Genomic DNA, 26,650 nt, shown 5'->3' on the forward strand with positions numbered 1-26,650 from the left:
GTAGTCTTCTTAGAAGGATGACGGCAGAGATGGTTATAAACATATTTACACACCACATTAAAGTGCAAGTTAACCAACTAATGCAACAATAACTATATTTGAACCCCAATTAATGCAACATAATGACATCTAAACCTTTTTTTTTGTAAACAATAAACTCCCGCGGACAAGTCGTGACACGGAACTGTGACTGAATAACGTTTGTAACCCACCGGAGTGGTTCAACTGGAACACACTGGCGACTGTCAAGAGCAGGAAGTCCATCATTTGCATTGATCTCAGCTCTGTTTTCTTCATGAGATAACACATTAAACGATTTGTTTTTGTTGACATGCTGTAAAAGGTGAGAAACAATTCGTGCTCATAGTGGTATGGTAGTCCTCGCTTTTAAAGCGTGGCAATAAGCAGTCGGATTATTGCTATAGCTAACTTGCTATACTGTGTAATAAGCTAATTTTAAGGACCGTTTTATGACATGTGTGATATTTTTATCAATTTGCTTTAGTTTAATAATTCATGTCTCTATCTACTTGTGTGGTTTACAAACGTTTTTGTTTGTTTTGTGTTTTCCGTTGTTAACTAGACAAATAAGAAATGTACTTGCTTGTCAGCAACAGTTTTAGTTTTCTCACAATGTAATAAACAAATGTAGGTTTTAATTTAAGTCTTTTATTTGATTTGTTTGGTTCTGTAACTTTAAATTGACTTTTACATTGCATCCTCTCAGTGCACATAGCTTAAAACCTTTACAAAAAAAGTGTACTAAACTTTTGGTCGTAAAGAGTATGTCAGTAATACTAATTCACTGTATGTTCATAAAAGAAAAATCTATGTTTACAGGTGAAAGGCATGCATGCCAAACATAATAAGCAAATAGGGAACCATAGACGCAGACCACACTAATGCTGATGATCAGGTATTGATAAGCATGATGCTGTCATTTGAGTCTAATTCTGAATTATTTTGAAGACGTTTCATTCAGACATGGCTAAACATCTTTTTGTACTTTATCTGTTTTCTCTTTATAAGCCCAAGAATGGCCTCTGGAACACAAGAGAAACAGTACACACCATCATTGCTAAGTTTTTTCATCTATAACCCTAAATTTGGACCACGTGAGGGCGAGGTAAGTTTAGTTTACTAGTAATATAACCTAAACATACAACATAGCTAGTTTTGAATAGTTTTGTTTTATTTATCATAATTGTGCCTGCTGAACAATTTTTATTGAATTTAAATGCCTTTCACTTACAAAGTTCAAACATTTTCCAGCCCTTCCGTGCTTGTTCAAAAAACAGTTTTGTCAATTTGATTATGCTTCAAGTCACTAAAGTAAAGACTGATATTCACATTCTTAAAAAAAATCCAGATTTACACTTTAGACAATTTCTATGAATAAAGGCTTTAATGCATATAATCTAAGAAGACTTTAAATGTAGTGCACCAGTCTTAAAAGAACAGTTTACCCAGGAATGAAAATTCTGTCATCATTATCTCACCCTGAAGTTGTTCCAAATCTGTATAAATTTATTACATTTCTTTGTAATGTTTGGGTTATTGTATGTTTAAATGTTAAATGTGTATTATATGTGTATAAAGATTGGAATACACTACAAGACTTTTGCCCAGATTTTCAGTCTGGACTTGATCCAGAAAGTCAAGTCCAAGACTAGTCTGCGCTAGTCTGCAGATTTTATTGCATAGTGTGTGATGACCTGTTTTTCTCTGCAAACATTCAAAAAGCAAGTGTGTGATGTCTAGTTTTTGTTATCTGTTTAGATTTTAGGTTGTGTAGCATATTCCAGTCTTAAGGCTTTTTTTTCTCTGTAGGAAGAAAAGAAAATTTTGTTTTACCACCCCATTGAAATAGAGAAGAATGAAAAGATACGGAATGTTGGACTGTGTGAGGCCATTGTTCAGTTCACCAGGTATGCATCCTACTAGGATGAAAACAAGGATTTAAAGGCGCAGTTTTCGATTTACAGTGGCCACTAGCATTTTATTATAGATTTGCAACAAATCTCTCAATCCAAACAAGACGGTGGCCACCACAGTTCAAAAATATATTTTTGGCTGCGACAGCGTGTCTTCTCATGTTGACGCAGGGAAGAGATCAAGCGGGCATTAGACAGACTATAGAAAGAGCGATGTCTTATTTATTACATAGAATAAAAGGTCTGTGGACTTTAAGTATACTAAGAGGGATAAAAGTCAGGCAGGAGCTAGGACCTGCGTTAATATTATAAAGAGTTTCGAGCAGAGACGCGTTAGGACCCGTGGTACTAATGCTTTTAGCAGATATACTCATAGATATCTATGGAGATACTTTTCAGCAGTGATGTCACCCCGGAGGAGGTTGCTTTGATTTGGATCAATCTGTGATTAATATTGGTTTTGTTCGTTAGAACCAAGATATGTTGCTGTTGTTGTTTTAATATTAATGTTAACTGTGTGACGGAGCAGTTTTGAGCGTCATTGTTTATCTGGAACCACTTTCATATTGTACTCGTACAGATACTGGAGAGAGAGCGAGAGTGCATTGGCGCTAAAACTGGAGAGAGAGCAAGAGCGTGTTTTACTCTTTTACTCAATGACGATGAATAAATTTACAGTTAATCCGTGGGTCACATGCATTCCGAACCATAGAGCACAATTAATATGGATCACTGATCATCCTTGATCCCTTTCACCACTATACTGCAGGGGAGAGGAAACCCGTGTTGTAGAGTTGTTAGTCCGTTTAAGGCTGCTCTGTTTGTAGATATAAACAATATTACAATATATAAAAGGTATTACAAACATAACGGTTCATTACGTAAGAAAAAGTTTTGTATAGTTTATTGCATTTCTGTCAGTAGATACTCCTAAAAACCCTGTATTGTTCTTTTAATACCTGTTAAAACACAAAAATTGTTTATTTGAGATAACAACAGGCAAAAATGATTTTTTTTATTATTATTATTACAATTGCTTATTCTGATCTTTTCTTATTTAGAACTTTCTGTCCAACCAAACCAGCAAAATCTCTTCACACTCAGAAGAATAGACAGGTTTTTCATGAGCCCGAGGAGAACTACTGGATGGTCATGGTACATTTATGCAGCTCTGATTACTTTCCGAAACCTTTACTTTCAATTAAAGTCAAATATTAGACATAGAATAAAGTCAAAATAGTCTGAGACTTAAGCATATCTGCATTTTCTTTTGTCAAGGTTGTTCGAAATCCAATGGTAGAAAAACCCAACAAGGATGGTAAACCACCAACTGTAGAATACCAAGAAGATGAAATTATTGTAAGTTATGTTTAGCCTTTTATGGAGCATTTACATCGTTTTTATTGCCCTCCAAAAATGTATTTCTCCTCTTTTTGTATTTCAGGATTCAGTTTATGGGTCAGTATTACAGCAGTGCTACAGCATGTATAAGGTAAAAAAAATGTAACGATATAAAATAAAATTTGATTCTGCTTGTTTTTCTGTCTTTATTTCTTTGTGCAGACAGTATAATGCTGATTATGTTTTTTGTTGTTTTTGATGGTTTCAAGCTCTTCAATGGCACATTCAGCAGAGCGTTTGAAGCTGGTGGTGTGGAACTGCTTATCCAAAAGCTTGAAAAGTTCTTTTACAGGGTAAATGAAGTATTAATTAAGAGAACTCGATCCTTCAATCAGATAAAAGGTAGATGTGGATACCTGTAGTCTGCGTGGTGCATGCATATGTTACAATCGGGACAACCATCAGTTTCAGTCAGTGTGTTTTTGGTTTCATACTTAAAGACATCTCGGGAGTCATAATGTTACGCATGTAACACACATAACATTAGTACAATTGAAAGGTGAGCAATTGTGCAAAAGAGCTCCATGTCTGTCATGAAAATCCAATCAGTGATTTTCCCCGGTATTGCGTCTTCTGTTACTGGAGATGCCAAACAATCTCACTTGTCCATGTTTGTCTTATTGCTTCTTTGGTTTTCAATTTCTTTTGAGGGCAACATGCTAACTCGCCTGTCTGAATAATTCAGCTTTGGTCAAGGGAAACCCTCCGCGTCACCCCCTCCCTAACCTGAGCTGTGCCCTGGAGCTCTAAGTGAAAGTGCATTCTATACCTTAGGTTAAATGTCACTGACTGCTGTGCAAAGTCACCTCAGCACATCTAATTGTCAGATTACATTATGTCAGCCTTGTCAGGAACGCTTGGGTAATTTCATCCAAGTCTGCGGTCATAGTGGGGTTGTACAGTCACTTCTGGACGTTTAATACCTTTTTGCTATATTAATGTAATTTATTAGTAATTAGTGATATACAATTGATCAGTCTATTTGTTATTGCACATATATTTGTAAGTACTTGTGTTAACTTTGCAAACCATACTTTTTTTATTTCTGCCACAGTACCTGCAGACGCTTCACCTTCAGTCATGTGACCTGCTTGATGTGTTTGGAGGAATCGGCTTTTTCCCCTTGGACAAGATGACCTACCTGAAGATCCAGTCTTTTGTTAATAGAGTAGAAGAGAGCCTGAGTCTGGTTAAATACACAGCCTTCCTTTACAACGACCAGCTGATATGGTGAATGTCAATCTTTACATATCTTACAGTTACGACGTAGTACATTAGCCCCCCCCCCAAAAAAAAAAATCTGTGATCATTTAGTCATCCCCATGTTGTTTTATGTGTCTGTCTTTAGGAATGTTCACTCTGCTCTGTCTCATACAATGAAAGTAAATAGTGACTGGTGGTTGTAAGGTGTGATGTCATTAGAACTAAAACCAATGTCTTTGGAAACAGATATCTGTGTGGTAGTTTGTTTATGCACATTCATGTTTGACATATGAGTGTTTTGGGGGATTTCAGTGAATAGAAGCTTAAAGGGATCGTTCACCCAAAAACGTACTCTCTAACAGAACAATAAAGAAGATCTTTTAAAGAATGTTGGTAACTGAACAACGGCGGTACCATTCACTTTTTTTATTTGGACACAAAACCAATGCAAGGGAATATGAGTATTGTGTTGTTTGGTTACCAACATTCTTCAAAATATCTTCTTTCGTGTTCTGCAGGAAAACATCGTACAGGTGTGAAATGACAAGATAGCGAGCAAATTATGGCAGAATTTTTTCATTGTATTCCGTGAACTATCCCTTTAAATGCATATAATTTAAGAAGATACTGAAGGTAGTGCATCAGTCTTAATGACTTTTTATGGATTTTTGGGGAGGCATTTTAGCACATGACAGCTCCCAGTCACAATTTTATTGTATTGTATAGAAAAAAGCAGTACATTCTCAAATATCTTTGTTTTCTTTAAAATGTGATGTTCCCAGGGGTTTGAAATGACATGAGGGCAAATGGGTGAACTGTCACTGGTGGTTACTATTGGAGTAAATTAAAGATTAAGTTAAAGCAGGAGTTGGAACAAGATAATGATTTTGATAAACATCGCTCATGCTGCGAGTGTGTGATGTGAATGAGGATTTAAGTGATGTTGAGGACACGAGTCAGGACTGCAGGGACTGAATAAAACAGCACTGCCAAAGCTTCTTAATCACGAACTGTCTGGCACAGGGATCCAGATAGACTTAAAACATGCCTTTAAATCCTCTTTGAGGATTTAAAATCATGACTGTCACATCTTGTTTTTAAAAAACAGAATTGTCTGTGTTTTCTGAATATCTCTAGTATAATACTATAAAAGAATAAGTGTCTCCTTGATCACTTTCGCCCTATTGTGTTTTACATACTGTCAAAATCAAAGGTTTAGCGAGTATGAACCATTTGTTCTGAAGGCTTATGGATAAGTGTTTGAAATATTAATAAAGAAAAATATAAGTTGGTGCCCAATCATCTTAAATGTTTTAATTGATACATTTATATAATAGAGAGGAAAAAAGCGGCGAACAAGTGCCCAACATTTACAAGAACTAAGCATCTTAGGATGTACTACTTTGTGAAGTTGGTTGGGGGAATGTTCAGTGTAATTTGCTTTAATAAAGAGTTTTTGATTTAACTTTTTGGTCACTCTATTCCTCTTATATCCTTATGTTGCAGGAGTGGTCTAGAGCAGGACGACATGCGCATTCTGTTCAAATACCTGACAACCTCACTGTTCCCACGGCACACTGAACCTGAGGTGAGAAGATTATTTGTTAAAGGAACGGTTTAGCCAAAAAGTTCTGATAAACACAAAAGGAGATATTTTGAAGGCTGTAGAAAAGCAAACAATTCTGTGGGACTTTTGACTCCCATTGTAATTTTTCCTAATGTGGTAGTCAAATGGCCAAAACCTTTTGGTTTCAAGCATTCTTCCAAATATTTTCTCTGTGTTCATCGAAACAAATGCAAACTAAATTTGTATTACTCTTCATAACGAAAGTCATATTCAATCAGGATGCGTTGAGGGTGAGTAAAAACATGAGTAAATTTTGCGTTGCCATCGCTTTATGCAGCATCTACATAATAAATATAATAAAGTATCCTTAGGAACCATTCAGATATGTTATAAAATGTATACCTTTTTCTGGTCTTATACTGTTTTAAGAACTTTTTAACTGTTTGTACTTAAAGCATTTGTAGCAATACTAGTGATTGTGCGGAATGCGTTCACTATTTAAAAATTGTCCCTGCAAATTTGATCATTTATACCAAAATGTTTTTAGTCAGTAGTCACATCATGTCATTGGACGTCTGCCGCGTATGGTGTAATACATTTCACACAGTTTATGTTTTTGCGAAAGTGTTACAAAGTCACGTGCCATCTGTATAACAATGTATCTATGTTAATAAATGTCTTTGTGTACGTGAAAATGTTTGGTAGCTTGCAGGAAGGGACTCTCCTCTCAGGCCAGAGGTGACTGGGAATCTGTTGCACTACGGAAGGCAAGTATCCAAATGTTTCCCGCAATAAACTAAGGGGTTGGAACGGCAGGCGCTTGGCTCTTTAAGGCTTTAGGAACACAAGCAGTCAACCGCACACCAGGACAGCACATATCAACCAGCGCTGCCAAATATCACATTGCACATGAGTAATTGAATTGCTTTAGTGGCAAAGAGAAAACAAAGAGCCCAACAGACTTTACATTGGCACATGTGATTGCTCGATGAGTTGTGGATGATAAGCCAAAGATGATAAGGGGTTACTTTTGGTAATGAGTTATAAGATTTACAGATTAACATGAGAATCAGTCAAGGAGAGGTTGATAAATAATTGGCAGAGTTACATTAGTGAAAGTGTTTAAAGGGATAGTTCAGTCAAAAATAAAATACTTTTAATCATTCTACCATGCTTGCATCATTTCAAACCTGCGTGACTTTCTTTCGTCTGAAGAACACAAAAGAAGATATTCGTAAGAATGTTGATAACCAAACAACACTGACTCCCATTGACTTTCATTGTAAAGACACAAAAACACGGAGACATTTCTCAAAATATGTTTTTTGTGTTTATAATAGAAAGACATGAGGATGCATGAACTTTTTTAAACATGGTTTTTTCCCGTTAATGTGGGTACCAGGAGGAATACCCAAACTGTTGACCCGTAAAAAATAACCTGGTCCACATTACAGCTTTTTGCATAAATAGTGCTGGGTATTATTTTAATTTTATCGATTGTGATTTCGATTTTGCTTAAGCAATTTCGATTCTTATCGATTCCCAATTTCGATTCCACAGTAAAACATTTGGATATCAACCTGTGCGATCATTTAGCCTGCTTATCGACTGGTTTGCAAAAATATACAATTGAAGTCAAAAGTTTACATCCCCCTTGCAGGATTTGGAAAATGCTGAACATTTTGGGAAAATGAAGAGGAATTTTGAAAATTATGTTTAATTTTTTATTTAGTCATGCACTGAACAAGTTGTTTTACGAAATAAATTTTTAAAATAACTTTTTAATGGTAAAATCTCCAGATACCACTACGCCAGTGTTATATATTTTGTTAATTTGTGTACTTAATGTATCTCAAATGTTTCCAACTATTTGTCAATTGTAGGAAATTGACTTTTTAACGCCCTCTAGCGGCGGATTTTACAAACTGCGCCTTTAACATAAAGTTCACATCAAAGTATAAATAACCGAATTTCAAAAAATAGCCCAGGTCAAATGTTTACACCCCCCTGATTATTAATACTGTATGATGTTACCTGCACAACCAATGACAATATCTTTTATTTGTCATAGTTGTTTAGGGGTTCTTGTTGGCTTGAGTCATTAAATTGTCTACTGATATTCAGAAAAATTATCCAGGTCCTCCAGTATCTTTGCTTTTTTTTAACATTTCTGTATATTAAAACAATAACAATTTACACCAAAACTATTTTCAGAGGTTTACACCCACCTGACTTTAAATTAATCGTGTTGACTTCAAGTGCATCACTGAATGTTTCTATTTATTGTAATAGTTGTTTATGAGTCTCTTGATTGTCCTCAATGTATACAGATGAAGACCACACACAGATATGATGAAAGTCCTTATTTCCTTAATGTTTGTGCAAAAAAGTTGGTTTAGTGCTGAACATGTTCCACTTTATCACTGGTATTAATCGTCCTTTTATCATCTATGTTCATAAAACAGATTTTTAACAGGACCAGCAAATCTTAAAGACCCAGATGCAAAATTCAGATTTCCCCGGATATTTGTCAACACAGAGGACAGCTACGAGGAGCTACATTTGATTGTTTACAAGGTGAGAAAAGCCCAAATAGGCTACTGTACCTTTGATCACAAGACCGAGGTTGGCAGATTTTAATAACAAACCAGTTTAGTGGCTGATAAAAACTAGCCCAGCCCAGATTTTTTTACAGTCATTATTATGAAGTACATAGTAGTTTTTTTACCAAAAAGGAAAAAAAGTGAATAAAGTTTTGCTGGATTAACAATTTAAATAAATCTCTTTTCAATCCAGGCAATGAGTGCAGCTGTATGCTTCATGGTAAATGGTAAGTCTCTCATCTTTCTTTTACCAATATTATAAAATAACCTTTCAGTATATTATTATGAGAGGACTTGATACCAGAGAATTTGTTTCATCGGTGTATTAAACAGATAACCTGAATATGAATCATTTTCTCACATCATGATTTTCTCTGTGCCCTTAGCGGCAGTGGATCTGAGTCGTGAGTTTTGCGAGCAACTGGACAGTCTAGTTGGTCCCCAACTCACTCTGCTAGCCTCTGACATATGTGAGCAGTACAACATTAACCGGAGAATATCTGGGTCAGTAATCCAATGCTCTACGTTAACTGCAGAAGAAAATTAACTCCCAAAAAAAAAACTACCAAAGATGGTTTACACCAGAACACACAACCAAAAGTGCATCAGAAATCAGGGAAATTGTTTACGGCACCTTTAAACCCTTTATGTGTGTGTTTAGTCTTATCTACAACTCAACTTCCTGTTGCTTCTCATACATGCATCAATCTTTCATGGTCGGGTCATCCTGTGACCCACATAACTATTCAGAAATATGGGCGAGGCTTTCACTCGCCTGCATGCTAAGAGAGAAGGGTCCACTCTATCATCTTTCCTCCAGTACCTGTTACCAGAGCTTATCCATTAATCATATCTTAATAATGTGTCCTGACCTGAGCCCTGCATTATGCACTCTCACAGTGTTGTTTTGGGTGATATAATCCCTCATATCATATTAACATACTACTAATCACACAAAAACTGCTTTTTTTCTTCCATGCTTGTTGCACAGGGAGGGAATGCATTTTTAATCATTCTTTCCAATTGTATTGGTAGGCCAGAGAAGGAGCCTCAGTTTAAATTCATATACTTCAACCATATGAACCTGGCGGAGAAAAGCACCATCCACATGCGGAAGACCACCAGCGTGTCCCTTACCTCCGTCCACCCGGACCTCATGAAAATCCTTGGAGACATCAACTGTGACTTTGCTCGGTGAGTGTTGCTTATATCGGTTTAGGAAATGTAGCATACATTTAGAACAAGGTTATTTTTCTGTTGGAAAGTATTGAGACAAAGTCTTTGTGTGTTTTTGTAGGGTTGATGAGGACGAGGAAATCATTGTTAAAGCGATGACGGATTACTGGGTTGTTGGCAAGAAGTCTGATCAGAGGGAGCTGTATGTGATTTTAAACCAGAAGAATGCCAACCTCATTGAAGTGAATGGTAGGCGGTATTTATTCACAGACTGTGACGTTGTTATGGTGTGAGATTGTGTTCAGCAATTTATTACAAAGGCGTTTTTTTATTTGTCTTGGTAGTTTTGAAGTTAAAATTGTATTTCAATATGTTCTTTATTTCAGAGGAGGTAAAGAGGCTCTGTGCGACACAATTCAATAATATTTTTTTCTTGGACTGAAGCGAGAGATGGGCATGGACTACTTCACTACACTAAAACTGTCAACTGTTCAGGTTTTACTGACGGCATAAGTGTAATGCAATAATTGCATTGTAAAAAATGATTTTTCACATCATGCAATTTTTTAGATTTTTATTTAATCTATAAAAAAGGTGGTTGCTTTCTTGTAATTAATTATAAAATCTGAATTTTACTGAGAGAGGATGACTTCTGTGTTGTTTGTTTGTTTGTTTGTTTGTACATAGTCATGTTAAAGTATCGATCAGCTCTATTCTTCTTTTTTGCATACAGATTGTTCAGATTTGTTTTATCATTTACAGAAACAATTAAGTTTACTTTCTAAATATGAGTCTTTCAAGTTTTGTGTCTTATTTTAAATGTCATTAGTGATCTGTTAACATCCATGACTTAATAAATTGACATTTTCATTAAATCTACGTACTTTCGTTTTTTAATGTACAAAGCATGGGAAACCTAAATATATGATTATATTCGTGGACATCTGCTCTGAGTGATTCACCTTGACCTTTATACTCAGGAAGAGTCTTAGTTTTCCGAAAACAGTCATTTTGAATGTTAGACCATGGCAGGGTTTAATATATGACGATTTTTTTATGGTTTGTAATGTAATTGGTTGTTGCAAAAATTTAAGTATTAACACCATCGCAGAACTAGATTTACATAACAAACAAAGGATCAAAATATACTCGTTATGACAACCATAGTAGGATGGTGGGAAATAAACTATAAAGGGGCATCTTAAATAACTAAGAGAATGTTTCAAGAATTATATACATTCACTTTTGTAGATTCACTCATCTTTTAAATATTATATTTCTAAAACATTTTTTTATCCTTTATTAAGATTTATGATTAACAACAGAAAGGCAAAATAAGCATTCATCCCCCACAATCTTTAGTGAATTATACATCATAAATTCATTTTTCTAAAAACAAAACATCAACGACTTCCCACTCAGGAGAATTACGTCAAGCGAGCGACGCATGTCGTCACCCAAACGTAACCAATTAACGAAGAGTTCTGCGCAGCATGGCAGCCTATCAGATGAGCCGTCTCGATTTTTCAAAACCTGCCCGCCATCTTGCATGTTATGTACTCGGGGAAGGTAAACGTTGGTTTATTGAGTGTAATCACGACGGGATTATTTCATATTTGATACAGAATTTTGCGATTTCAGCGCCTCAAGAACAGCAAGGTAAGAGAATCCGTCAATCTATATCGATTAGACGATTCTTTTTTCAAAACGTGTCTTAGTTCGTTTAACGTTACTATAAAGTGTCATTGAGTACTACTTATATTAGATCACGACCGCTGTACACGAGCAGCTCAAATATAATATAACTTTCTATATTTGTTAATTAATGGCCAAATTCAAAAATTCAAAAAAATAAAGTTCACCTTGGCAACTAAGTTAAATCGACGGGGTTTCCGGTGAGAAAAATAAACATGTTTCCGTGATAAAAGAGATTACCTTAGTGCTAGCATTTACACTCAATAGATATAAAAGTGAGTAGTGTACAAAACCAAGAAAATACATGTATGGTTTGGAGTATGAGCAGAATGCAAACTCGACGTGAAGTATTATAGAAAATAAACATGTCTTTCTACTAGGTGGATCTTTGTGGTTTGTTTATTTAGTTAATCTTTCAACACCTAATATCTACCTATTTACATTTAGCAGACGCTTTTATCCACAGCGACTTACAAATTAGGTAAACAATGGAAGCCATTGGAACAACATAAAGCATGAGTGCAATAAAACTGGTCTCATATAGCCTACCACAGTTTACAGAGCTAAGGTTTTTTTATAGACTTCTTACTATACAATTAAATGGTTGTTTGGATGTAACAGTCTGTTGTGATAACTTTTGTAGGATGGAGTCTCGCTTTGCTCACCTGTACAAGCGGGACAGCAGTGTGTCCATGATCAGAATGAAGCTGTCCAGACGCAGGTCTCAGTCTCAGAAAGAGAACCGGGGGAAGATGCAGAACCTGCGCAGAAACCTGGACCAGCTGCCGGAGATCGAGCTGTCAATGGATGCATCCAGCATCATTCATACACAAGGCGATGCATCCAAAACAATGGCTGTTAAAGGTTCATACTCCTTTTTGTTTCTGTTTGGCTTGGCACTGTTTATCTTCATAATAAGTTACGATTTCCCTCAACAAATGTGAATGCTGCAGCTGAGGAAAGGAAGAAGATGCTCGCACGCTACAAGGAGAACAAGATGTTGCAGAAAGACAAAGAAAAGAGGGAGAAAGAAAAGAAAAGTGTTTTTAAGGTCGGCCTGTATAAACCACAGCCGCTCGGGTATCTGCCTTCAAACTCTACTGGAACAGGTAGAGGAAAGGTGAGTGAATATGGGTGTAATATTTAAAGACGATTATGTGTTTGCGTCTGTCATAATTCTCAGACTGTAATTCTGATCAGAGATTCTCAATTTCCATCATATCAGATGATCACAGATCCTAACCAGTCCACAAGAGTGACCCGATCTATGATGCAGAATCAAAAGGTACCTTTACTAAAGTTAAATCTTCTGAAAGTCAAATCCAAGTCTTTATAGTTCTACATGTAAATAAATCTGTAAACAGACATTATTGTGTGTCTATTACGGTACATCTCTTGTCGCAATGTGACAGTTTTTGTCTTGTTTTTTATTATAGCCAGCAGTTGAAAGGCAAGCTGCTCCCAAGAAAGGTGGTTAGTCTAGAATGTTCACACATAGTTGTCAATAGGGATGTAACAATATCAAAATCTCACTGTGCGATCATACCTCGGCATAATGTTCATGGTACGGTATTTGTTGCAATATTTAAAATGCCAAATGATGACCTGGAAAGGTGCAATAAGCCTTCTTTTATTTATCCTCTAATCTTAACTGTTGCTAAGAGGGATGAGTTTTAGTATAAGGTGGGTCAAATGACCTAAAAATCCCTTTTATAAAATAATTGCGCCAGATGGACCTTGACAAAGGTAACATCTATTTTTTTTAAACTTTCTTTGTTAGGCCCGGAAGAGCTATCGTTTCATACAGTCATGTCACCACGATTATATTGAGACAATTTTTGCGATAACACGATATCGATCATATTGTTACATCCCTATTTTTCACATAACCAAACATTAATTACTAATCAGATTGAAAATTTTCATTATTTCAAATAACAGTAATCTGTAATGCTTTAATGCTGTTGTATGTATACAGTGGAGATGGCACCACCCAGCAGAGCTCAGACCAAGAACAACTCAAAACCTTTGACCTCCACTAAAGGCAGAATAGCCACAGGTCTCGCTCCCAGTCAAACTGATCAATAAAAGTGCATTTGGAATTTATGAATGTTCTGCTATATAGATACTTGTATGTTCTTCTGGTGGTAGCTCTATTTATTGTTATCTCTTATTTTACAGTTGAACCTGTGAGGCCTCCAACCACACGATCATCTGCAAAAGCAAAACCGCCACCTGTGGCTAAACCGGTTGCTGGTGAGTTTTCTTCATTGTAACATTTTAATACATTGTCTTTACATGAGAGAGAAAGCTTTCCCTCTACTACAACCTTACTAAAGGTCACCATCTTTGTTATCTAGATTCTAGAGCACACAAAACAAGATCGACTGTTAAATGTCCTGCAGCGCCCTCTACAGGCGAAGAGAAAGCTTTACAAGGTAAGGTCACTGTGTTTTATTCTGGCACGTTTTAAATAAGGCTGGAATTTGGTGTATGTAAATGTGATTCTTTTTATCTTACACAGGCGACACAAAACCAAATCCTGGAAATAAGGGAAAAAATCAGGTGAATGATCTGTCTTTTGTCTTGTTCATTTTGAGAATTGGTTGTAATTGGGAACATGAAATAAGATTTTGTGTTTTGTTATGTTTAGCCTGCTGAAACGAAGACCTCCGTTGATTCTGTCAGTTCAAAGAGAGCGGAGGAACCCAAAGCTACTCCTTCCTCATTTGCCCCACAGGGCTTTGTGTTCCAGCCTCCTGATGGACTGACGTCCTTCCAGCCTGAACCTCTCTCTCCACGTTCAGCCATTTCCTTCCTCTCACCGAGGTATACATTCTTAAAACGTAACGGTTGTTACCTGTCCCGTTGATGAAAAACATACTTATAGTCACACAATGTTTACAGTGTGGTGAGGATTATTATTATACAAAAAATATTAAGTGAGTTTCTATTGGAAGAAAAATTTCATAGAACGAATTTCAAAACCACATCCAAAAATGACATTGTAAAGTGTTGTATTATAATGTTATAAATATTAACCAGTTGAACTGGCTCGTAACTGATATATTTTATTTATGTAAACATTCATTAGTAAAACAAGTTTAAAAAGCATGTCAAGCAATTAAACAAATCATTCTCAAAGTATTTCAGGTGTAAAATATTTCATGAAAAGCTGGATCAATATCGGTTTTTCAAGGTTTAATGTCTCTCTTATTTTTGCCGGCTGTGATCTGTGAAATAATCCAATTGTCTTTCTCTTCTATAGCTTTGATTTTGAAGCCAACATGCAGTCCACCTTCCCATCTTCAAAAGCTCTTCTCCCAGCTCCTTCTGTCTCTTCCCCCCCAACTTCTTTATCTACACCTCCACCAGATCATCTTTCCAACCCTCTCCCAGCATCCTCTCCTCCTCCTGTCCCTTCGTCCCCTCAGCCATCAACCCCAACTGCAGCATCACCTTCATCAGTTCCTCTGGAGCCTCAGCATGATGTTGCTTATTTCAGGTAGGACGGGTTTGATCAATTACTCTTGTATATCTATTTTTGCAGTGACTAGTTTTAATAGTGCATATATTTATAATGACATAAGGGCGGCTTCCTGTTAGGATATTTCCCGTTCAATTAGGATATTTAATTCACTTTTAACAACATACGTTACAAAAAAAACTATGCTGTGTGCATCCTGAGACAATACAATCATAATTATATATATATATACGTCAGTTATTTTTGATCAAAACACATCTAATATTAAAATAACTTTGGAACTAGGGTTCAGCCCTTTCTGGGAAATATGTATATATTTGTATTATGTAATTGTGTTTAAGTATATTGTAACAATAAGATGTAAATGCATGAGTTCATGACAGCTTAGACAAAACAGTCAAGATTTTCTCCTTTGATACTTTTCTGGGTTGTATATAACAACACATGTTTATATTCCAAATAGGGCAGTGATGGTCAGCGAGACCGAAAATTTGACTGGTTTGTCTGAATTGTGGAAGTCACGATTCGATGATACTTCTATCCCAGAAGAGAGTAAGTGTTCATCAACTAACTAATTCATCTATTATGGTGTGAATCAGCACCCAGTTCATACACTAAAGTGTGTTTCTCCGTGTTCCCGTAGCAAGAGACCTGATGCGCACTGCTGTGGGTCAGGCCAGACTGCTGATGAAAGAACGATTCAGTCAGTTTAGCGGGCTTGTGGATGACTGTGAATTGGGCCGCGGAGAAAAAATAACCACCTGTACTGACCTGCAGGGCTTCTGGGACATGGTTTACTTTCAGGTGAAGTTCATTTTAAACATTGTGAAAGACATCTTGTTAATTTGAAGTCTTTAAGTATTTCCTTTTTTTTTTTTAGGTGGAAGATGTTAATAAGAAATTCATCGCCTTAAAGGAGGCAGAAGCAAGAGACTGGAAGGACCTGGAAGTTAGACCTGCAGCCAGAAAAAGAGTTGTCAAAGTAAGATTAACAGCAGTGTACATTAATATTGTTATATTTATACATTTAAATAAATATTTGTAATATTAAAATACTTAGTTCCACATCAGCTTAATACACACATACTACTAGGATGTTCTGAAATTGTGTTTGATTGGTAAACTTCTCCATTAACCAGTAGTGTGAATTTTGGGTGGAGCTTTCTGTTTGTCCGAACTATGAGGGAGTGTTTCAGTAACCTTTACTTTATTTGATATCTTTATTTTTGCCATTAGTATCAGGGAAGTACTACAGAATCATTCTGATGCTTCTCTTGGTAAAAATGTACCGTTCAGCTGACACGTCTGTTTATCTGTTGGTGTTTTTGCAGAAGCCTCCTGTCGCTGGAGGGAAGCCTGTAGCAGGTGGAGGTGCGAGTGCTGCAGCTAAGAGTCGACTAGCTGCTGTAAAGGCGGCTATGAAAGCCAAGCAAGCAGATCGGAAAGCTCCTGAGACCTCAGACAACAACCAGGATGCCTCGAGTTCTGCCCCTGCGGCCTCTGCCAACCCACTGCCTGTTCAAACTGTGGTGTTTCATGGAGGCTTTTTTCAGGTGGAAAGCCCAGTCAAGCCATCAGGTAAGAATGTTTTGCATTACGGAGTAATACTTCCTGTTTCAGTGTTTTAAAATGGTGCAAATGTTTGAACAAAATGTAACCAACAGAACTTTTATAACTGAATCAAAATGTTAAAGGGATAGTTCACCCAAAAAATGTTATTCTGTCATCATTTACTCGACTCGAGTTGATCCAAATCTGTATAAATGTAATGTTCTGATGAACACATAGAAAGATATTTTGAAGAATGATTGTACCAGACAGATTTGGCCCCCTATTGACTACCATAGTAGGAAAAAATACAATGGTAGTCAAAAGTGCAATAGAACTTTTTGCTGTCCTACATTTTTAAAATGTCTTCTTTTGTGTTCAACAGACCAAAAAAAATGATAAAGTATTTTTTCCTACTATGGTAGTCAATGGGGGCAAAATCTGTCTGTTTTTTTTAATTGTCAAAAATTGTTTAAAGTCATTGAAAGGAATAATGAAATCTTATGTCATAGAATTTTTTATACATTGCTTATCATTATAATATTCAGTAGGTTTGAAATTGAGTGGAAATTTGGCAATTATACGGAAATAACTATTTACTATCGTAACTATTACTATAATTTTATAATAATGTGATATAATAAATAATTATATAAAATTAATTAAATAAACGGGATAATATTAGAACAACAAAAATATTGATACAAAAAGTTATCTTTGAAAAGAAGAAAAAAAGATCTGTGTCCATTCATTCATGTCTGAAGGAGTTGAATCTTCTTTTCAGGTTTGGTTAGACGATCGTCTCGAATCAATGCTGTCTATACACCACCGTGCTCCAAGTTTACCACTCCAAGCAGGCGGTGCAGATCAAACGCAGTTTCTCATGCCTCTCCTCTCCCCTGCACACCTTCTCGAAACCTCTCTGACGTATTACCCATTTCTACTCCTCAACATTCTGCTGAGCCCCTGCCACAGACACCCAAAGCCCCTCAGATCAGCCCTGAACACAACCAAACTGTAGACGTTTCACCAGACACAGAGTTCTGTTACAACAACCCACCTCAGTTTGATTTAAGCCTTACGACCTGTACCTCACACATTCAATCAGATAACAGCAGCAGCGCACCAGAAAACAGTCTAGCCGTCCAGTCACATGACGCACCCAGCCAGTCAGAAACAGAGCTTCCTGTTGATTCTTCAGAACCCTGTCCTGAGCTTGCGGAAGACATTGCAGAGTCTATGGTGTGTAGCCCTTCCTGCCAAGAGAGAACAGAAGAAAAACTGATCTCTGAAGAGGGGATCCCAACTGGAGCAGAATCATGTTCAGGTACTAAAGAAGTGAAGACAGATCTCAGTGTTTGTGGCCCCGTCTCTACAACCCTGACGCCATCCACACCAGCCAAAGATCTTGAAGTTTCTACAGCACTCAGTAATGAGGTTGTCATTTCAGCTTGTGATAGGTAAGCTTTGTTATATCAGGCCATTGTTATAAGAATATGCCATCCTGAATCACAAGCTCATACAGTCTGTACTGTCCACACAGTTCTCCAAGCAGTACAGATGTTGAAATGACTGGAAATCAAGATTGTGAGGTGATTACGCACCAAATCAAACCTTGATTTATTATAAATGTATAATTTATAGAGTGGTAATAACCCTGGTTCTTCTTTTTTTATTCTTTTTTTTGGTCTCGTTACTAAGGGAGATGTTGGTTTGGACATTGAGCATTACCTGCAGCCTTCAGTGAGATACAGCATGTCTCCAGTACAGAGGCTTACAGTAGAGAGGTTCTCTCTCGGAGCAGTGGATGCTGAGATGGAGAGCCAAGCGTCTCAGGTAGAGGAGCGCACTGTCGATGTTTTGGAAACCCCTACAGGTAACTTGTGTTTCATTATAGTGTTTTTTTTTTAGTCATAATGCTCACATGTGGTGACAGTTGGTTTGGGGGCACATGGGCACTCACATATTCTCTCTCACACCCCTGTCTCAGCCCTTCCCAGGATGCTTTTCACACCCCGGACTGATCAGGTGGATGTCCTTTTTCTTTTTGAACTCTCCTTCTCCAGTTTTCAACAGGGTTCCCATGACTTCCAATCGTTTATGGTTACTAGAAAGGGATTTAAAGAATCACAAAGACTCTAAAAGTGTAATTTCTAGTTGGCATGATAATATTTAATATTTATAAGTTGAATTATAACTGTATGGGTTATTCTTATGAAACTGTTGAAACATCGTGGCAGTAATGATTTTAAATATATAACAACTTTATTAACACAAAAATTATCATGATAAATGTAATTGTATTCCTTACGCAAAGATTTTCGTGTTTTGCATTTCCTGCTGAAAATCTTATTATTTTAGCAAAACATGCCATGGTATTGGCATTTTAGACTGTTTTAGTAATTCTTGTTTATTTATTTTTTCAATTTTTCAATAAATGTTTTTAAACATGTCAGGCCTTATTTTAATATTAAATATGTTTAATATTAATTAAAATAAAATTTGTAGATGCAAATATTTTAAAACAATCACGCTTGAAAAACAAGATTTTATGAGAAACACCCATATGCTTAGTATGAACATTTATTTTTATTAATTCATACATTTTTAATGATTCATTAATTGATGTTAAATTTGATAATTTCAAGCATGAACATCAGAAGTGTAAACTTTAGTTTTTTATGAGCCATGGGAACCTTGTTCAAATCACTATATGTCAAAACTTGAAAGATTTTGATAATCCAAGTTTCTTTCCCTGACAGTTTGTTTGATTGTGTGTTTCTATTACTAGTTGTCGGACAATCTGTTGCTGTTCACCCCAGAGAAGAGGGAGAGAATGAGACAGTCAGTGTGTGAACACGACCTGATGACATTCACACCTCCCACAAATAAATAACAGCACAACCATAGTCAAATGTCAAAGTTGTCTGATTGTTTTATTTTTTTGTTAGGAAATTAGATTCATGTGATACTAAAGTGTTTTGCTACTCATATATTTTGTACTTTATAATACCATTCGGATCAAGCTATATTTCTATGCAGTTCTGCCCCAAGAAAATATATTCAGTTTTTTAAAGGCTTTTAAATAAGTGAACCGTTTGTTTGTTTAAAACCAATTAAATCATTCATGTATACAATTGAATTGTATTCTGTGAGTTTACTGCTTTTTCATCCTCTGGCTGATGGGTGACTCCTTGGAAACCACAGACGTTGTGGAGTTCAATGGGTTCATGGGAGGAGGAGGCAATGGCGGTGAGTCATAATGGTCTGGACTTTTGTCTCCATCATCATCTTTTTGTCCCTCCTCTGCCTCACACTGCTCCTTTTGTCTGAAATACATCAAGTCACAAGTAAGCGCTGGTTAATGCATTGCTTAAATGACTGGGGCAGTCGTGGCCTTATGGTTAGAGACTCGGACTTGTAACCAGTTCGAGCCACAGTGCTGTGTGCACTTGGATGGGTTAAATGTAGATTACAAATTCCAAGTAAAGCACAACATACTTGGCCTCACCTCACTTTTTCACTTTAAACTGTTACTCGGGTCATTTTTTACCTTGCTGACTTTGCAAGAGAAATCCCGTTTCTTTCTTTCAGCTTGAGTCTCTCCTCTTTCATCAGCTCCTTCACCTTCACGCTGTGCTCGTATGCAGGAATGAATGTCTGAGACAGGAACTGTTTGGTTTTCTGTATCCGGCCCTCCAGATCTACCTCACCTACAGTGCATTCAGCAGCCTCTGAGTATATGAGACCATTATTAGAATTAGGCAGAGGTTGACAAAGTGTATTGTATGGAAATATTACCTCTTGATCTCAAATATGATTGGAGTACCTAACTGTGTCATAGCAAGCAAAGTGATGTCAGCATTATAAGACTACTATTATTAGAGTGACTAGTCTCATACGATAGTGTATCGTAAACTACATGCTCCTTACATTAACAAAAGAATGAATTTTCAGATTTGTGAAAAACCTTTGGAGGCAAGTGCCAGATTTAGTCTTTGCTCCGGCCTCTCACATCTGGATAACTGAGCCATTTCATGTGATGGGACCACCTTAAGGGAGACAATCTGGTTAGCGTTCACCCCAGCTCAGATAATCATTGACTCAAATTCGATATTTAGAAATGTCTAACTCGGGAAACTTTGTACTGACAACACAAGAGTAAAAGCACTCATTTACACAACCTATTTAACTATGATTTATTTGGAATAATGCGTGCTGAGAAAGTCTGTAATATTCTGTACGGTTTGGTACTGATGATCTGTGTCAGAGCCGTTCTCAGCAGTTTGGGTTTTCTTGCCTTTAACCTCAGCACAGCCTAGCAGAGCCTCAAAGAACTCTAGAAAAGTCATCTGTAAACAAAACGAACATCAGAAAATCATAACATACATCATAGTGGAAAAAAATATCTTGTGTGCAAAGCTGGTGACCTCTAGTTCTAAGTTGCTGTGGGTTCCATCATAGATGGCAAGATCTTCAACAGAGACTATTTCTAGTACTTTAGATGCAGTCAGCTCATCGTCATATATACAGAGATCCTGTAAACACAAAGAATTTAAATTCATTTATATTTATTTAAAATATTTTTCTCTAATTATTCTGCTAAAAGAATTTGTCAAGAAATCGACAACATAACATTGCAGTTCTTGACAATGTAAAAAATGGTTTAGTCACTTAGAAAAAGTAAATATTTTCAATTGAGTTTAATGAAAATATCATTATGAAAATAACCCATACAGAACTATCATTCTCAAGGGGACAGCTCACCCAAAAATGTAAATTCTGTCATAATTGATTCCCCCTCTTGTCATCTCAAACTTTATGGCTTTCTTTCATCTGCATAGCACAAAAGAAGATATTTTGAAGAATGTTGGTAAGTGAACAACCGCGGTACCCATTCTATTCTATTTTATGGACACAATAGGTCAATGGAATCTGCAGTTGTTTTGTTACCAACATTCTTCAAAATATCTTATTTTGTGTTCTGCATATAAAAGAAATTCAGGTTTGAAATGACAAGAGAGTGAGTAAATAATGGCAAGAGTTTTCATTTTTAGGTGAACTTTCCCTTTAAAAACAATTTGTTATTATTTGTTTAGTAACCTGAGCATAAATTAGAATAAGAGGATGTTACCTTGAGCATCAAAATAAACTGCCTTACAGTCAATATTTGGGCTGAGTTTGCTTTACATAAGGCCTGGTAAATGTTCCAGCATCTTTCTGTGTAGTAACAAGCAACAACAGAATGGACCGGATATCTAAATAGAGGCCCTGCAAAAAGTATAAAAGAATTGGGCCTTTGGTAGGTCAACAATAAAAATACAAAAGTATACAAAATTACATTACATCATTTCAGACAAGCTGTGTCTGTGTCAAGTTTGACATGAACAGTCACACAATCTCATCTATCATGATGGTCTGTACCTTTCACATTCTTTGCATTGGGAATGATGTTCTGCCTCAGGAGCTTTGAAAAACATGCTTCCAGTAGATTTTTAGAGGACCTGAAATATGACAATATGTTCTGTGACCAGAAAGCAACTTGGAATATTAAATAAAAATGACAGAAAGTTCATACTCAATATCTTTGCAATAGATATGATATGCTGTGATGATAATATAGCTGATGCACTCTCTTGGAAGAATGGTGGTAAAAGGAGAACCGACTCCATCCAGTTCTTCTGTGTCCATAAAAAACAAAAGCTTTGTTTTATTGTCAAAGAAACATTATCCCAAATTTTCCTAAATGTAAAGATGTTACCCTTGATGAGACGATCTATTTGCGCAAGAGTCATCCCATGCGGGTGACCTTTACAGTCCTTGAGGAAGCGTAAGAACTGCAGCTGAGTGAGCGGGAATGTTTTTTCTGGAGTCTGCTCATGTCCAAGGCTGCTGTAAAAGCTGTATATTTCCCTCAGCAAACCAATGTGTCTTAACACAGCAAATTCCACCTATACACAGACATTACAAACCCATTTAGTTAGATGGCAGCACAAATTTGATTGAGATTCATCTCAGATACCTGTCTGAGCTCTTGATCTCTGTGAGTCTCAGGGAGTCTGTTTAACAGGGTCTGGATGTTCAAAGTCATGTCAGGTCCAAGTAGTGAGGAACTACTGCTTGACTGTAAAAGTCTCTTGGGTAAGTCACCTAAGGCAGAGATAAAGACTGATGGTTTAAGAAAGATGTAAGGAATAATATTGGAACTAACGTTTATAAAGCTTCTGGTCTTAAATTGAAGGTCCAGTGTATAATTTCTTGGAGGATCTATTGACAGAAATGCAAAGAAATGCATAATGACATAAGTGTCATTATGTAACACTTACATAATGAAGTGTTACGTCTTTATTTCCTAAGAATGAACTACTTCTATCCCAAGGGTCCCCTTGCATGGAATTCACCATGTTGTTTCTACAGAAGCCCTAAACGGACAAAATGTTTGACAGAGCGCGTTTTGTAAATACGTCATCTCCTTCAGCAGGGGCGGACTAGGAAGCAGAAATGGGTGGGGGATTGTTTTTGATTGCATCAGCCCTCCACCATTTCTGTCAAGGGGGGAGGGTGTTATTTTACGTGTCATTGCGTTACATGGATACTACGTGTCTGGAAAAGTTCAGATACTCTATATGGCCAGTCCGCTGCTCACAGCCGTCGGTGGGACAGCCGTTCTGGACTTTCTGACAGAATGTCCTACTGGTCAGTCCCCCCTGTCCTTTAGCAAAGAATTGAGAACGTGACGATATCTTAGAACTGTGTCAGCCACCGTAGGGCTTCGAAAGGGAGGGAAGAGCCATTGGTTGCAATTTGCAGCCTCACCACTAGATGCCGCTTAATTTCACACACTGGACCTTTAAACAATGAGACAAATAAGTATATATACAAATAAAACTATTATTTACTATCATCTGGGTAAGGAGTGCTCGGGGTACTCATGCCAGGAGTGAAAGCTGGAAAATCCACAATGCAGTCCTTAGCAAACTCTCCTTCATATATGCGTCCATCCTCAAAAGTGTATTTCCCCTGCAAAGAACCACCGGTGTCATCATAAAATAACACAATAATCTCATGAGCAGTTGGAACATTGACTTACCCGTCTGTGTTTTTTATCATGTCTCCACTCGCCGCTATAAACAGCCCCACTGGCATATGAGAACTTTCCTCGACCGTGGCGCATTCTCTGAACAAATTCCCCGCTGTACTCGTTCATACAAGGGTACAGTGAGCAAGGAACTCTTTTACGGAACCATGTGTACGTCCCGTTTCCATCCTATAATAAAATACTTTAGATATCAGATTTATATTAAAAACAGACCAGAAACTGTCCTTGAAATATTCACAGACCTGTATACCGTTCACCCACTGTCCACTGTATTGCTGATTCAACTGAATCCATTTCATTTTTCCTTCTCCGTGTTGAACATTGTTACTCCACTGACCCTCATATACATTTCCAGATGGGTACCTTAAGTAAAACATATTTGACTATTAGAAAGTCGATTTTAAAAAATAATGTGCCGGATCTGGAAAAATGCATTATTGATTTATTATTGAATAAGGAAGTGTGGTATAACATCACATACTGACGCACTCCCCAGCCTTCTCTGCTGTTGTATATCCAGTCTCCTTCGTACCACGACGTTGATGCTTGGTTATAGTACATTATTCCCTGTGACAATCACAACACGCCAGTCAAGATTTATTGTGCGAGAAAGCTGTTAAGACAATAGATATGTGTGTGTGGACATACCTTTCCTTTTCTTTTGCCCAGACACCACTGGCCCGTGTACACAGTATTGGTTTTGGCACATTTGTAGGTCCCGACACCATGGCGGATACCATTATGTACCTCACCCTCATAGGTGCTGCCATCTGTCCAGGAGTAAGTCCCACACCCCATGAGAACATTTGATTTGAAATCACCCTGCCAAATGCAACAGTTCAGTAACATTTCTACCATTAAAAGATTATTATGATGTGTGTTTTGAGTGTTCGATTGATTTCAACCAGGTAATGGAATAGTTCACTTCACCGTTCAGTTTTTACTAATCTGTAATAAATGTCTTTGTTCTGATGAACACTGAGAAAAATATTAGGAAGGATGCTTACAGTTCTTGGAAATTTAACATTGACTTCCATAGTAGGAAAGAAATGATATACTGTATATTTTTGTCCTGTTGAACACAAAAGAAGATATTTTGAAGAATGTACAAAAGCAAAAAACAGTTCTGGGGCACTTTTGACTACCATTGTCATGTATTAAATACAGTAAAAGCATTCATCCAAATATCTTTCTCTGTGTTCCTCCAAACAGTAAAACGTATACAGGTTTTGAAGAAGAGTGTGTAATTCATGATATAATTTTTACTTTTGTGTGAACTATCCCTTTAACTTTCACCAATAATGCACCGCATACTTTCCATTAAAACCAATGCAATTCCTGTTTTAATATTTAACCATCTGTAACGTTTTTCTCAGCTGGGAATGAATAACAACTCAATTAATTTTTTGTAAATTCCAGTAAATGCATGTGTAAAAATTGACCTAAAATAAAACACTGAGGTATTGTGTGAATGATGTAATCTTGACTAAAATCAGCGTGTTAATTTTTAAGCAACAGATGAATGGCCCCTGTGAACTCTCTACATACCTGATACTTCAAACCGTCAGACCAGATATATTCACCATGCCCGTGCATTAACCCGTGTGAAAAACTACCCTAATAAATGCAAAATGTTAGAAAGCTATTCAATAACGAAATTCTGCTATTTATCAAACAACAGTCGGGTTTACAAACACCTTGTATACGTGGCCACCTTGAAAGTAAGCGACACCTTCCCCATGAAACACATCTCCACTCTTATCACCTTCATATCTGAAGAAAAAAAGATCCAGTGAACAATAATTACTATTTGTTTGCATGTTTTGACCATTTGCATGAATGTGTGTCTGACCTTTCAACGATTAAATGATGAAAAATGGAAAGTTCGCGGGTGTGATCTTTATTGGGTGGTATTGACGCAGAGCAGGTCTCCAGTGTCGTTTCTCTATCCTCGTGCTCTTCCACTGACTCGTATGACTGTTTCAAGTCTTTATTAAACGATGATTCTGGTACAGATCTGTCATATATTTTCTTTCTGTCAGCTTTATCCATAGCGAATCAAACTAAGCTGGCCAGCTAACACGCGGGAGTAACGGCGGAGCGTACATAGCAACAAGACATCGGTTGCTAAGGAACTCTGCATATGTATACACTGCACTCTGTATACACAAAAAACAAGAATTAAATGCAGTATATTTTTGCTTAAATAAAATAATATATACTTATTTATTAATATATACATAAGAAAATAAAAAACTTTTATCTTTTCATTAACAATCATATGCTTTGCTTACACTACTAATACAATTTATTCATATCAAATGTTTTTATGCTAGAATGAGTTGTCTTCCAATTAACTCACCTAATTAATACTGCATTAAAAATTTGGCTATTTAATAACAACACACACTTTATTATTATTATTTATAAAATATTAAACAAAATGTACAACTTAGTGGCACTGCTAAATGCAAATAAACAATTATTTAGCGAGGCACAGTTCAGAGAAAAACTGATACTTTTACATGTATGCATTCTGCAGACGCTTTTATCCAAAGCGACTTACATTGCATTATCCTATACATTTATACATAGGTATTTGCAATCCCCTGGGATCGAACCCACAATCTTGCTCTTACCACTGAGCTACAGGAAAGCTGTATATATCTACACAGAACCAATAAAAGTGCAGAGACAGATGCCCACGACTGCACCAGTCATAAAGCTTACGTCATAATCTTGGCTTGCCTACTGTTGAAGGCGATTGGCTGCCACCTGGCGTTTGTTACTTGATATTTGCATAAAGTTAAGAAGATGGAGAGGGGTCTGTCTCCACTTGCCCCATCGGTTGTAGCCAGCCCCCATTGGCTTTTTGACTCTCTCAACGCCATTTCCGCCCCACTGTCAGTCCCATGATGCACCACGACAAATCAAATT

General features: G+C 36.8%; 3 protein-coding genes across 6 annotated transcripts; 2 read left to right on the plus strand and 1 right to left on the minus strand.

Moving 5' to 3' along the window:
- Positions 1 to 220: 220 nt before the first annotated feature.
- ccz1 (CCZ1 homolog, vacuolar protein trafficking and biogenesis associated) lies at positions 221 to 10,759 on the plus strand. Its single transcript, XM_056772080.1, has 17 exons — positions 221 to 343; positions 841 to 916; positions 1,030 to 1,126; positions 1,831 to 1,928; positions 2,996 to 3,089; positions 3,213 to 3,293; positions 3,379 to 3,426; positions 3,545 to 3,628; positions 4,390 to 4,565; positions 6,045 to 6,126; positions 6,811 to 6,872; positions 8,571 to 8,682; positions 8,902 to 8,935; positions 9,095 to 9,212; positions 9,744 to 9,902; positions 10,006 to 10,133; positions 10,271 to 10,759. The coding sequence occupies exons 2-17, from the start codon at positions 903 to 905 to the stop codon at positions 10,324 to 10,326; spliced, it is 1,443 nt and encodes a 480-aa protein (XP_056628058.1). The 5' UTR covers positions 221 to 343; positions 841 to 902; the 3' UTR covers positions 10,327 to 10,759.
- A 663-nt stretch (positions 10,760 to 11,422) lies between these two features.
- On the plus strand, positions 11,423 to 19,756 carry dlgap5 (discs, large (Drosophila) homolog-associated protein 5). Of its 2 annotated transcripts, XM_056772000.1 has the most exons (20): positions 11,423 to 11,543; positions 12,223 to 12,443; positions 12,533 to 12,699; positions 12,805 to 12,864; positions 13,016 to 13,049; positions 13,558 to 13,638; positions 13,761 to 13,835; positions 13,940 to 14,017; positions 14,104 to 14,144; positions 14,233 to 14,408; positions 14,848 to 15,084; positions 15,530 to 15,618; positions 15,710 to 15,870; positions 15,947 to 16,048; positions 16,398 to 16,644; positions 17,399 to 18,074; positions 18,158 to 18,206; positions 18,316 to 18,490; positions 18,605 to 18,642; positions 19,406 to 19,756. In XM_056772000.1, the coding sequence occupies exons 2-20, from the start codon at positions 12,224 to 12,226 to the stop codon at positions 19,508 to 19,510; spliced, it is 2,811 nt and encodes a 936-aa protein (XP_056627978.1). In that variant the 5' UTR covers positions 11,423 to 11,543; position 12,223; the 3' UTR covers positions 19,511 to 19,756. The 2 variants fall into 2 exon arrangements, with proteins under 2 accessions (XP_056627978.1, XP_056627980.1); XM_056772002.1 differs by lacking the exon at positions 19,406 to 19,756 and having other exon boundaries at positions 18,316 to 18,450; positions 18,526 to 18,645.
- Positions 19,532 to 26,621, minus strand: rsph10b (radial spoke head 10 homolog B). 3 transcript variants are annotated; one of them, XM_056772006.1, is made up of 19 exons: positions 26,353 to 26,621; positions 25,566 to 25,872; positions 25,411 to 25,486; positions 25,262 to 25,330; positions 24,362 to 24,535; positions 24,195 to 24,280; positions 23,956 to 24,076; positions 23,705 to 23,881; positions 23,514 to 23,634; positions 22,637 to 22,764; positions 22,376 to 22,565; positions 22,193 to 22,292; positions 22,039 to 22,118; positions 21,749 to 21,885; positions 21,045 to 21,152; positions 20,859 to 20,966; positions 20,585 to 20,666; positions 20,168 to 20,348; positions 19,532 to 19,943 (listed from the first exon to the last, which is right to left on the minus strand). In XM_056772006.1, exons 2-19 carry the CDS (start codon positions 25,763 to 25,765, stop codon positions 19,772 to 19,774), a joined length of 2,310 nt encoding a protein of 769 aa, XP_056627984.1. In that variant the 5' UTR covers positions 25,766 to 25,872; positions 26,353 to 26,621; the 3' UTR covers positions 19,532 to 19,771. The 3 variants fall into 3 exon arrangements, with proteins under 3 accessions (XP_056627984.1, XP_056627982.1, XP_056627983.1); XM_056772004.1 differs by having other exon boundaries at positions 22,193 to 22,295; XM_056772005.1 differs by having other exon boundaries at positions 22,193 to 22,295; positions 26,280 to 26,621.
- Positions 26,622 to 26,650: the final 29 nt, after the last annotated feature.

Source organism: Triplophysa dalaica, chromosome 17, assembly GCF_015846415.1.
Source record: "Triplophysa dalaica isolate WHDGS20190420 chromosome 17, ASM1584641v1, whole genome shotgun sequence".
Classification (NCBI taxonomy): Eukaryota; Metazoa; Chordata; class Actinopteri; order Cypriniformes; family Nemacheilidae; genus Triplophysa; species Triplophysa dalaica.

Excerpts from the sequence above, each read along its gene's own strand:
- ccz1 (XM_056772080.1), top strand. Across the intron at positions 3,294-3,378 it reads ACCAAGAAGATGAAATTATT|GATTCAGTTTATGGGTCAGT; the intron begins GTAAGTTATGTT and ends TTTGTATTTCAG. Across the intron at positions 4,566-6,044 it reads TACAACGACCAGCTGATATG|GAGTGGTCTAGAGCAGGACG; the intron begins GTGAATGTCAAT and ends CTTATGTTGCAG.
- dlgap5 (XM_056772000.1), top strand. The coding sequence starts at position 12,224 with ATGGAGTCTCGCTTTGCTCACCTGTACAAGCGGGACAGCAGTGTGTCC. Across the intron at positions 12,865-13,015 it reads CTATGATGCAGAATCAAAAG|CCAGCAGTTGAAAGGCAAGC; the intron begins GTACCTTTACTA and ends TTTTTATTATAG. Across the intron at positions 16,645-17,398 it reads AAGCCCAGTCAAGCCATCAG|GTTTGGTTAGACGATCGTCT; the intron begins GTAAGAATGTTT and ends TCTTCTTTTCAG.
- rsph10b (XM_056772004.1), bottom strand. The coding sequence starts at position 25,765 with ATGGATAAAGCTGACAGAAAGAAAATATATGACAGATCTGTACCAGAA. Across the intron at positions 22,765-23,513 it reads CACTCCTTACCCAGATGATA|GTGACTTACCCAAGAGACTT; the intron begins GTAAATAATAGT and ends TCTCTGCCTTAG. Across the intron at positions 22,119-22,192 it reads ATCTATTGCAAAGATATTGA|GTCCTCTAAAAATCTACTGG; the intron begins GTATGAACTTTC and ends GTCATATTTCAG.